The following is a 12,130-nucleotide window of genomic DNA, read 5'->3' as shown; positions in this document are numbered from 1 at the left end:
TGCTTGACAATAATACAGAAAAAGAAATTAAACATCTTCAAATGTGAGGAAGACAGCCCATTTTGAAGGGTAAAAGAGATTAAATAAACATTTCAAAACCAATAAGAGAAGCTAATAAACACCAGTTATGAGGGATAACAAAACTAAGTGATCACTTCAGGAGGTTTAAATATTCATAAACAAAGAACATTTATTGAATAAACAGGTAGAGTATAATTATTAGAGTTTAAATGAACCTTAAAGATAATCAGGTCTAATCCTTGTAGTTGGTATGAGGAAATAAACCCAGAGAAATTAAGTGACTCATCCAAAGTCACAGAACTAGTTATTCTCAGAGAAGAAACTAAAAGTCAGATCTCTTAGCTCCCAGCCCAAAGTACCAATATACCTCCAGGTATTTCTTGCCAGAAATTCATTTTATCAGGTTAATAAAGTTTCATAAAACATCAAATGAAACTAGAAAATGGAAGAAGGAACCTGCTTTGATTCAGAGTTTCCATTCCAAAATTGATCATAAAGACAAAATATTAAAGGATGAGAAACTTAAGAGCTAAAAGAAATTTCAGAAATCATTTAGACCAACTCCCTAATTTTACAGGTAAGAAATGTATTGTCCAGAAAACTTCACACTATAAATAGCTGATCAGATTCAAATTCAGATCTGATACCAAATACAACAATTTGGTACAACACTACACTAGGCTAAGACTTGGGTATAATTCCTGATATTCCTACAGAAACATTTATGGTGCGAGTTATAAAAAAGAGCTTAAAAGCTACTATACAACAGATTTTTAAATTGGGATGGTAAAGTATTAGAAAGTGAATGTATACACACACACACACACACACACACACACACACTTAAAAACTATGAAAAAGAAGCATCAGAAAAATCCCAACAAAATCTGACTTGAACTTTACTAATGAGATTTTAGAGCTCTTGATCTAGGATGTAAAATTGTGGTCTCCCTGACAAGAAAAAAAAATTAAAAGGGAAGAAAATTAAATGAGAATGGTATAATGTCAGCCACTAAATCTCATTGATTGTACCTTTAAGTTGTGATGGAAAATATTTTAAGATTCCAAGGAAAACTGAAAGACTAAAAAGTATCAAATGATCTCCAAATTGTTTTGCTTATTATACTATTTATGGAATATCAAGGCTGCAAAAAAGTAGTTATTTTGATTAATCATCAATACCTGAATTATTCTACAAGTTAACAGAAAGGGAAAAAAATTTCATACCATAAGAATCATCTAACTCCCCATTTTACCCCATCATGGTTTTGAAATACCACACATTTTTTGTTATTTACTGGTGTTTTTAAAAAGGTCTTTATAAGTATTAACAATGAAAATCATTACCCTTGTTCTTTCAGTGGGTTCTCTCCAGTAAGCTTCCCCCCTTTCTTCCGAATGTATGTAGCACCGTGGGAATTTTCAAGTGCTTCTACATCTACTTTCAGAGACATACTATCTGATGAGGGTAAGTGTTTACTAAGACTGTGATGAGAGTAAATGTTCAGGAAAACAAAATTAACATAAGACAGTCTCATTTTTGGCATTAGCAAATAAAGTCCTTAAATTTCAAATAGAATAGAAATTTAAAGAATATAATATCATCAGCAAATTATCAGACACATTTATGCAACGTATTTATTAATGTAGCATAGGAGAAGGGCTGTATCTCTTCTTCAGCTCATAAGCACATTAGAATCCTAACAGCACTGTATAATGAATACAGCATTCTAAAACACCCACCAATCTTACAAAATACAGATTGAAGGTAATGGATTTGATCAGATGTATTGATTCAGATCTGACCAGAAAAAAAAAAAGGATACACTTTTGCTTTCTCGGGATCTACCAGAGAATAAGCAGAGATAAGCTGTGCCAAAGTGTGGACATCTTTTGGGTTTTGCCTAAGAGAAAATTGAAAAAGTTAAAAACAAAAATTTCAAATGTATGAATTAATCAAAAGCATCTCTTAAGAAAGCCCATGTGTCAGATGAAGAAGGCAAATAATAATATTAATAACAGCAAAAGTCCATGGATGTAAAATGATGGCAAAGCAATTTAGATGTCCACCCTTCTACCCATAAGAATTTACTTCCATAGTTGCTCCAGGTCACTAATTGCATCCTTCTTCCTGCCATATTTGAGTTTGAAGTTGGCAGCTTCTCTTATCAAGGACAAATGAACAGAAGACTTTGGCTACAAGGACATTAAAAAAGGAAAATGTTAAGCAAAATTTAAGTGACAACTGTTTGGACTCACAGAAGTTTGTTTTTTCATTAATTCCTCTATCTTAGCTTTCATTGAAGACCTCAATTATTTGAACATTTAAACAATAGAAAAATGAAACTATAAACTCAGCAAGAGAATAAAAGCAATATCCAACTTAAAAAATAAGTTGTATTCTATTCACTTCTTTTTTTTTTAAACATTATTTTATTTGGTCATTTCCAAACATTATTCATTGGAAACAAAGATCATTTTCTTTTCCTTCCCACTCCCCTACCACCACCTCTCCCATAGCCGACGCATGATTCCACTGGGTATCACGTGTTCTTGATTCGAACCTATTTCCGTGTTGTTGGTATTTGCATGAGAGTGTTCATTTAGAGTCTCTCCTCAGTCATATCCCCTCCACCCCTGTAGTCAAGCAGTTTCTTTTCCTCAGTGTTTTTACTCCCACAGTTTATCCTCCGCTTGTGGATATTCTATTCACTTTTAAAGATACTGTTTGAAATTGAGTCCATTTTTCCATAAAAATAGTGTTCCACAAAGGTTAGGTTACCAAAATAACCCCTCCACCCAACACAAAAAGTAAAGCTATTATATAACTGAACTACATTACTAAAAAGGCTGAAGAAACTACTACTTCTATTGTTTTTATGTATAAACTCATTCCAATTCTACTGTCAGGACTAAAGTCTAGGAACACAGACCTTTTCTGTTTCTCTCTTTGGCCTTCAGGTATGGGAAGAGGAAGGGAATATGCCAAGTACTATGCTGATTGCTTTATAAATAGTATCTCATTAGTCAGGGAATTAGTTGATATTATTATCCCCTTATGATAGTTGAGGAAACTGAGGCAAACAGAAATAGTGAGTTGCCAAGTGTCATACTAGTTAAATGTCTTGAGGCCAGACATGAATTCAAATCTTCTTGACTCTAAACCCTGGATTCTATGCTTTGGGCCATCTCAACATTTTTGAGGGTAAAGAGAAGGTCCCATGAATTCCCTTCAATGTAAAGGTCAGGAGCTCCAAGTCTCCTTGACATTCCTAAGTAACAGGGTTTTTTGAGAGTTTATAAGTTGAAGACAGTTCATATTAAAATCAAACTAAAATCTGTTATTGAAATTAAATGGAATAGTCCTGGCAGAACTGACCTTTTAGAGGACAATGTGGTCTCCATTTGCACCATTTTTTACTCAGTACGTATTTATCAGAACCCTCCACTAAATCTGATGCCTCATTTAGAGAGAAAGCAAGTATAGACCTACCAACATATTGTAGTTCATGCCAACCTAGCTGAACTGGAAGAAGCTCATGACTGGAAGCCTAGGCAAAGACAACACTATGGACATAACAACTCATGCAAATGATCTGCTATGTTAAGGAGACCATCAAAGATCTTTTGAGATAGTGAATTAATATCTACATGATCTATGGGATGGATAATGACGTAGGTGGAAAAGGAAGTCTAAACATTCGTGACCCAAAAATGACAAAATGACCTCCCTGTACTTTTTTTTTTTTAAACCCTTACCTTTCATCTTAGAATCAATACTGTGTATTGGTTCCAAGGCAGAAGAGTGGTAAAGGCGAGGCAATGGGGGTCAAGTGACTTGCCCAGGGTCACACAGCTGAGAAGTATCTGAGGCCAGATTTGAACCTAGCACCTCCCATCTCTAGGCCTGGCTCAATCCACTGAGCTACCCAGATGCCCCCTCTCTGTAGTTTTTGAAGTAATAATGTAGTATCAAGATTGCTTTCTTCAAAAATGTTACATTTGAGGGACAGCATAAAACACAGCTGCAAATGCTGTCTGTAGCCTTCCCCTGATTCCAATCATGTAAAGGCCCATCATCTTGAGACTCCTTTCCCCTGACTGGGGCTTAGAATTTCTACCTGAGCTCTGAGGAAGCCAGAGCTTTCTTTCTCCCCTTTTCTCTCTTCCTTAATATCTTCCCTCTATTGTAAAATTAAACTACTAGAAAATTCCATTTACTTAAGTAATTCATTTTGGGATTTAGAAATTAAATCCCTGGTGACCACAAATTAAATATTCAGTCCAAATCAGAAAAATTTTAACACTAGGCATATATTCTTAAAAAAAAAAAACCTGGAAGAAAAAACATCCTCTACAATACCTTACCAACAGCCCTTTAATCTTGAGAACTGTCATGGGGAGCTGAGATTTTAGGAACTTGCCCATGGCCACAAGAATGTCCCCATTGGAGGAGGGCCTTAAATCAAGGACTACTTGGCTCCAGGACCAACTCTCTATTCACTATGTTGCACTGCCTCTCTTCATGCTTAATTGACTATTGATTCTTTTTGTTTAAGGATGTGATGTGATACAATAATTGGCCCCCCCTTCCCCCACGGGCAAAATTGACAATAGCTTTATCTGACTGTGTTTTGGGGTTTTGTTTTCACAAATAACTTAAGATTTCAAAACTAGAACCCTAGAAAACAAGACATCTAAAAACACTATTGGCAAAACATCCCCAAATCACTGTTCAGAGTTTGACTGTATTTTTTTGTCATTACAAATACTGAATATAGTATTTTTATACAAATTTACTTGCCTTAATGGAAGCAGTCCTACTCTGCAAAAAGAGCTAATTAATAACCCAAGAAAGGAGGGAGAAAGTAGTATTATTTATAAGTAAACTATGTCATTAAAAAAAAATCACTTTTTAAGCTTCTTGAATGGTGCTACTACTTGGGGAAAGAGAGGAATTTTACCTGTTTACTAACTTGAAAAATTCAAATAAAATTCAGGGAAAAAAGGGTTCACCAGTCTAGAATTGTCAATGACCTCAGAAATCTTCTAGTTAAATCCTTTAAATTATACAATTTAAAGTTTATAATTATAAAAAATTCCCAATGAAATTTACTCACCTGGTGATTTTGGTACCACTGGATAGCTTGTGTAAAAACCTCAATGGCACTATCGATATCTTCTTCATGACTGTACATTGTTACTAATGCAGATACCTATACATAAATTAAAATTAATCTACAATAAAATTAATCATGAATTTTCTAAAATCAAGAACATTAAGGAGGAGATAGTTGTTGACAAAGAAACCAGAGTAAGCTGACTATTTCATGTGTATCATAATACTATATTAGGAGCTAACTAAAGTACTTTCTTCCCAAAAGAAAGAATTGTGAGGAAATTTTTTAAAACTGTTGAGTGTCCTACAAATAGTAAAATTATATGTTTAAATATTTATTACACCACTCAACTAAAACATAAGCAAGTTTTTATTTCTACAGTGATTAGTCATTTAAAATCAGCACTTACTAGCTTTGTGGCAATAAAAAAAACACACACACAACTTCCCCAGACATTATTATCCTTATTTGTAAAATTGGGATAATGCTGACAATATCTACCTTGCAAGGCTATTTTAAGGAAGGGGATTTGGGAACCTCCAAATTCAATACTATAACACGAGTTAATATTGCCATGGCTATGTTTCTGTGGTAGGAAAGCTAGAAGTTTTGAGGAAAGGCCTTTCTTCCAATAACTGAAACCCAAGGACTTGCCCTCACTAGAAAACTAGTTCTCAGGGAGCAAAATATTTCAGTCATAACTCATGAAGACTGTATACTCAGGCATGGATAATGATCTCTATTTCATATTCATATATATATATACATATATATATACACACACATATATACATACACACACACACACACACACACACACACACACATATAATTCTTCTTGCATTACAGACATTCTATTATTTATTGTAGGTCAGCTCCAGGGAATCTCTTATTCCAAGGAAGCCAAGATGCAGTTTACTTACAAGCACAGGTCTAAAGTGTGCTGATAATTACATTCCTAGCTACAAGGACCAGGCCTTTTAACTGTCCATCCTCTTTATAAAGCATAAAAGCCAGCCAAGTATTACATTTCATGACAAATTTCTATCTGGGGAAATGACTCCCGAAGTATTTGGTAAAGTCTTCTGATTTTCAAGAATTTGTGATAGGGTGGAAATTTAGAATTTTATTTCTGAGTGGGTCCCCATTTGACTTCCTATTTATTGAAAAATAAAACATTGGTACTTTGTAGAAATTAATTGAATTATTATCCTAAATAATTGAAATCTCAATGAAATTTGTATATTGTACAAATATTGGCCATAATCTATTTCTTCTAATTCAACAAGATAAAATAACAGAAAAAATTTTTTATTCCCAAGTAAGTCACAATTTGTTGATTAAAATAAGGCATAGAGTTGCAAAAATGCAATTTCCAACTCATAAAACACTATGACAACCTAATGACAACCCCTCAGATAGCAACACTGTCATAGATGTAGGTATACTTTTTAAAGTCAAGGTCAACATAAACATTCCATTTAAACCAGCATTAATAATAAGCTAATGAAAATAGTTAAACCAAATATCATTAAACTGTCCTAGCTATCAAGAAATTACACCTGGACACATGGTTTCATAACTTAAGCCAAATATTATAGAATCAGGATTCCAAGGCTGTCTCATTTTGTTGTTCCTCAAAAGTTTCTGACTACTGCAAAAGACCATAGGTAGTACTAGACATTACTACACTGAGAGAATGTGTGGAATTTTCTTATAGAAGCTTTGAAGCTTCTAGGCAGGCAACTGAAAGCATTTGCTCTATAAATTATTTATTAATATTCTATCTTTCACAGCAATACTAATGCACTGTGGGTGAAACTGTAAAGTGGTAGAACTTTCTGAAAAGTAAGTTCAAATTACGAAAATAAAGTGATTAAAATATCCATACCCTTTGACCCAGGATTCTACTTCTAAATATATATCCTAAGGAGGTCAATGACAAAAAGAAAGGCTCTATATACACCAAAATTCTTAAAGAAAAACTTTGTGAAAGGCAAACCACTAGGAACAAAGTAGATATCCACTATCTAGAGCAGTGATGGCAAACAATGTCATGGGTACCAAAGATGGCATGCAGAGCACTCTCTGTGGGAACTCCTCCCAGCCACCACAGCCCCCACCCCCACTCCCACCAGAGCTAGAAAGAGCTTTACTAGAAAGGCAGAGGAACTTGAGTGGAGCTGCTCCCTTCTCCCTCTCCAAAGGCCGATGACATTTTTTCACATCCCCCACCCCTCTGCCCAGCCACCCAATGGGAGTGCACAAGGGGGAAGGTAGGTGGCTCACAAGCAACAGAGCTGGAGGGGAGAAAAACACTTGAGGCATTCTCCTCCCCCTCTCTATACTCACTGAGGACATTCCTCACTTCACCCCCCCCTAGCAGCCCAATGGGAGCATTTCCTCCTTTCCCTGTGTGGGAAGGGTGGGGTGTACCTAGCACTGGGTGGTGGGAAGGGGCAGGACACAAGGTTTGGAGGGGAAGGGGGAGTGGGGAGAAAAGGCAGGCATGGCACTCCATCTTCAAAAGGTGTCACCATCACTGATTAGTGATTGTGGTACATGAATATAAAGCAATGTCATTTAGATGCTGAGTATTACTCCATGCCTCCACAATTTCCTAAATCTATAACTCCATCTCCCAATAATTTTATATCACCTTCATTTGATTTAAATATATATATTTTCAGAATATCAAAAACTGTCTCTTTGAACTCACTCTGATAAAGAATTTGGCCATAGCACTCAATGTATCTATTGGCTGGGCTCTACTCTTATACTGGAAATAAAAATGCCCTGAGCTGAAATTATAGTGCTCTGGGTCAATTCTTCAGCAATATAAAATAAACAAGGCCAATCACCAATAAACTCCTATATCATGTCCTTTTTCCATCTTGTATATGTTAGTTATAACTCACCATGCCTGGTTTATGCTTTAACTCTCCTATACTTCTCAAGATTAGACAGGCTTTGGTAATATTACCTGAAGGATAAAACAGAAACAGTATTTTATGAAAAATTATAACATAAGAATTTTACTTTATTTTTTCCCCCTTCTTCCTTTTGTATCCACAGCAAGGAAATTAAAGTCAATGATTTACATTAACTTAATCCTTTAATTTCCAGTTTACTAGTTTCTCAAAAAAAAAAGTACAAAAGATAATACTTCTCCAACAATTCTTTGTTTACAAGTGTATAAATATTGGATTATTTGTTTCTTTGGGTAAAAAGACTTAAGAATATCCCTTTTAAGTAAGATGTTAAATAAGTAGTTTAAGGAGATTAGAAGTTAGCATAGAGAGGTTAGGGTCAGACAAGAGGATTTGAGAGTGATCAGTAGAGTGAAAAATGAACCATGAAATGGTTCCATGAAACAAACTCAGAAAGCAAGTTTCCTTTTCTAAATATATCCAATTCTACTATTTGACAAATAATTATTCAAATATGTAAACAAAACATATACACAGAAAATCTACTTAACAGCCTTTTCTGTAGTTTTGTAGTTAACAGCCTTAAACTATGTTTCACAATTTGAGGAAGGGACAGCTGAGGGAGAGACCTGGGTTTAAGTTACTAACTATGCTAATCCTGGGCAAATTCTAGGGCTCAGGTTCCTCATCTGTTACATGAGAGAATGAACCTAAATGATTTCAAAATTATTTTCAGTACTATAATTGTATAAGCATACTTTTACCTTCAACTTTTAAACTATCAAGACAGTTCTGGAAAGCTAGGCAGTTCAGTGGCTAGAGCACGAGGCTGGAGCAGGGAGATCCTAGGTTCAAATCTGGCCTCATATTTCCCATCTGCCTGACTGTAAGCAAGTAATTTAATCCCAACTGCCTAACCCTTATCATTCTTCTGCCTTTGAACTGATACTTAGTATTGATTCTAAGACAGAAGGTAAGGGTTAAAAATAAAGTTTAATATTTTTCTCCAAAGTAAAGATTATAAAGATGCTAAATAAGTAGTTTGAGAAGAGACCTATAAAGATCTCACCAAAAGATCAATTCAGTGCTAAAATTCTTGGATTCCAAAATGGTTCTTCCCACATTCTACCTCATGTGAAGCCAAAATTATTTCAGGATTACTCAAAATTATCCCTCATCCCATTAAAAACAAAATAACATTCCCAAACTATTAACCATATCTGTACCTTGAGCAATTTTCAGCTGAGCCATGGTCATTTTAATTTCTGCTGCACTGGCTGGATGCTGTTCCGAAAATTCCTAAGTAGTTTTGGAAGAAAAAAATAGAGACTTACATACATTTTATTTAATTCACCTCTTGATCTTTCAAATAACCTTTTAAACAGCTCTTAATAATAAGTTTAAGTATAATCATCTCAACACATTTCTGCACAAAGGTATGCTGTGGAAATTGAGAAACAACAGAAACATATTAGAAAGACAGTTGGATTTGGAGCCTGCAAAGACATGATTTCAAATCCCACCTCCAACATTTAGCTATGTGTCTGTGGGCAAATCCTCAACCTCTGAGCCTTAGCTTTCCTATTTCTAAAATGAGAATAGCAACTAAAGTACCTAACTCATAGGGTTGAGATATCAGATGTTAAGTACTTTGTAAAACTTGAAGCCTTACAATGTAAGGCTTACATGAATGCTGACTAGTTTATCATGCTTTACAAATATAGAAAGTTGATTATTATGAATATTATGGTTCTGAATAAGTGCATTTAAAAAAGGTATAGACACTATTACTTCAATTCTTATACCTTATACTTTTACTCTCTGGATAAAGCTCAAAAATACCAGGTTTCCTGGAAAATATTTCTGTTATTTCACACAATGTAACAAATAAATTTGAGGCACATTCTTCCAATAATTGGAGTTGGTTTTTGCTTGCCCTTCACCCAATTCCAAACAAATAAATTATCGGTAAAATCTGAAGCCAGAGTTTAGCTTCAAAAACTCATAAATCTGGGCTAAGAATAATCTAGAAATCAGATGTGGAAGAAAGGGTAGTATTCCATGGCCTGTTTGATCATTCCTGATAGCACAGATAGCATGTCCTGATGAAAACAATTTGGAACTAATATAAAATAAATCTCTAAATGAGGTAAGGCACTCAATGTGTCTGTACCAGAAAGAATTCCAGAAGGAAAACACAATCTAATAATGGTATAATCTTAAAATGAACTAAAAGAAAATTATGATTTACCAAATCATATCCCTTATCCCATATCCCTTACCATCTTTTCTCTATACAAGTTTTAATAGCCGTTGAATCATGATGAAAATGACCCAATGGGTTACAACTCTCTGGGGCCTCATTTTAAAATAAAATATTCAATCACCTGAAGGAGGTCTATTGCCTTTGCGTGTTGCTTTTCTCGGCAGAGCTGTGCAGCTTGGATTAACACAGGCAAGAGATGCTCAGGGCTTTGGGACTGTAAGCTGGTTGATATTTTACGGCACTGATCTGCCTAGGTAGATAAGATTACATTTTTTCATGTAAATAAGTAAATTTTAACAATCATAATGAATAAAAAGAGATAAAAGCAGGTGAAATAAGATACAGCAATTTTATTTTAATTACATAGAGTAAGTTTAGCACTAAAAGCATTTAATTCATTGTGTTATATGTTTCCCTCCCCCAAACAATTCAAAAGTATATGTTATTTTGCCTTCATGAATATACTATTTATTATTCACTACTCTTCAGCTGCTCTTCTCAAAGCTTTGGGGATCTGAATAGGATCTTGTAGGGTAATCCACCAAGAGTAAAACTGTTCTGCACATTGTTGCTGTTTGCATTAGAGAAATATCAATTCTTGCTACTACTTCAGTCACAGAAATTAGAACTGGAAGGGTTGTTAGAATCTTACACTTATTTTATCCTTGAGAATAAGCTGTATTTCACAAGTACAATTTAGTAAACATAATACAAATGTGACTATAAAATAATAAGATTGGCCATAACATGTAAACCAGAATTTGAATCTCTGAATAAAAAATTTTCTCCTTCATAATGATGCCTTAGGAGTACTACAAAGGAAAACAATTAGGATTTTTTAAAATGTCATTGTATTCTCCCTCCCCATCCCTCGTATTTCATAGCACATAGTAATTTAGTAAATGTATATTCAATGAAAAAATGTATAGTCATCTTATGAAACTGTCTTCATAATAAATTTATGAATCACAAAAGAAAAACACCTCACCTTATAGTTGAATTCCTTTTTGGACCAAAAAATTACTAATAGCAACATGAACAATCCTTTTATTCATAGGATATGCTTGTTCATAATTTCCCACAGATTCATAAAGTCAAACCTATCCTCAAAGAATGGAAACTTAATACCAAGAAATATGTCACAGGTATAAAGACAAAGTCAAAAAAGGGTGCCAAAAAATTATCTGAATGTCAATATTCTTTTCAATAGATGTCTAGCTTTCAACAGTGATGTTTTTCAAGTAAGTAAATATGTATTTGGATGTTTAGCACATTTATAATAAAATCTCATTAGTTTAGTCACATTTTGTATAAGGATCTGCTTTTAAAAAACTACCTTATCTAAATATTTTAAACTCAACATGATAATTACTACTTAAAAATTTAAGAAATCATTCAGTCAGCTCCAAAGGAAAATAACTTATAAAATCTGAATTCTACACTCCAAAGTTAAATTAGAATTTAATGTGAATCTTAGGAATAGGGAAAGTTAAGATCATCGATCATATTTACATTAATAATTCACTGTCTATATATCTATAGAACTAAAATGAAAACGGAGAATGATTAGACACAGAACAATGGAAGAGAATTTATCAAAATTAACAAGTTATGAATGTTATTCTTGCCTTCTAAAAACTCATGCCTCTTGCATATTCTAGGGCAGTGATGGTGAACCTATGGTACACAGAGTGCTATGTGGGCATGAAGCTGCCCCATCCACCATCAGAGTCCACTATTAGAAAGGCAGATGGACTTGGGCAGAGCTACTTCCCCTCCCCTTCCCCCTCTCC

At 34.3% G+C, this 12,130-nt stretch overlaps 1 protein-coding gene across 1 annotated transcript in view; it reads right to left on the bottom strand.

The window, feature by feature from the left end:
* Positions 1 to 12,130, bottom strand: part of SRP72 (signal recognition particle 72) — a 36,973-nt gene that overhangs the window by 10,134 nt on the left and 14,709 nt on the right. Inside the window, exons 10-16 of the mRNA XM_056802658.1 lie at positions 10,459 to 10,587; positions 9,298 to 9,370; positions 8,060 to 8,124; positions 5,142 to 5,237; positions 2,114 to 2,217; positions 1,848 to 1,925; positions 1,369 to 1,506 (exon numbers count right to left, since the gene is read on the bottom strand). Of these exons, the coding sequence (XP_056658636.1) occupies positions 1,369 to 1,506; positions 1,848 to 1,925; positions 2,114 to 2,217; positions 5,142 to 5,237; positions 8,060 to 8,124; positions 9,298 to 9,370; positions 10,459 to 10,587 (683 nt within the window). The remainder of the gene's footprint in view (positions 1 to 1,368; positions 1,507 to 1,847; positions 1,926 to 2,113; positions 2,218 to 5,141; positions 5,238 to 8,059; positions 8,125 to 9,297; positions 9,371 to 10,458; positions 10,588 to 12,130) is intronic.

The sequence above is a fragment of the Monodelphis domestica genome, chromosome 6 (genome assembly GCF_027887165.1).
Source record: "Monodelphis domestica isolate mMonDom1 chromosome 6, mMonDom1.pri, whole genome shotgun sequence".
Lineage (NCBI taxonomy): Eukaryota > Metazoa > Chordata > Mammalia > Didelphimorphia > Didelphidae > Monodelphis > Monodelphis domestica.
This window is presented reverse-complemented; position numbering and strand designations above follow the sequence as displayed.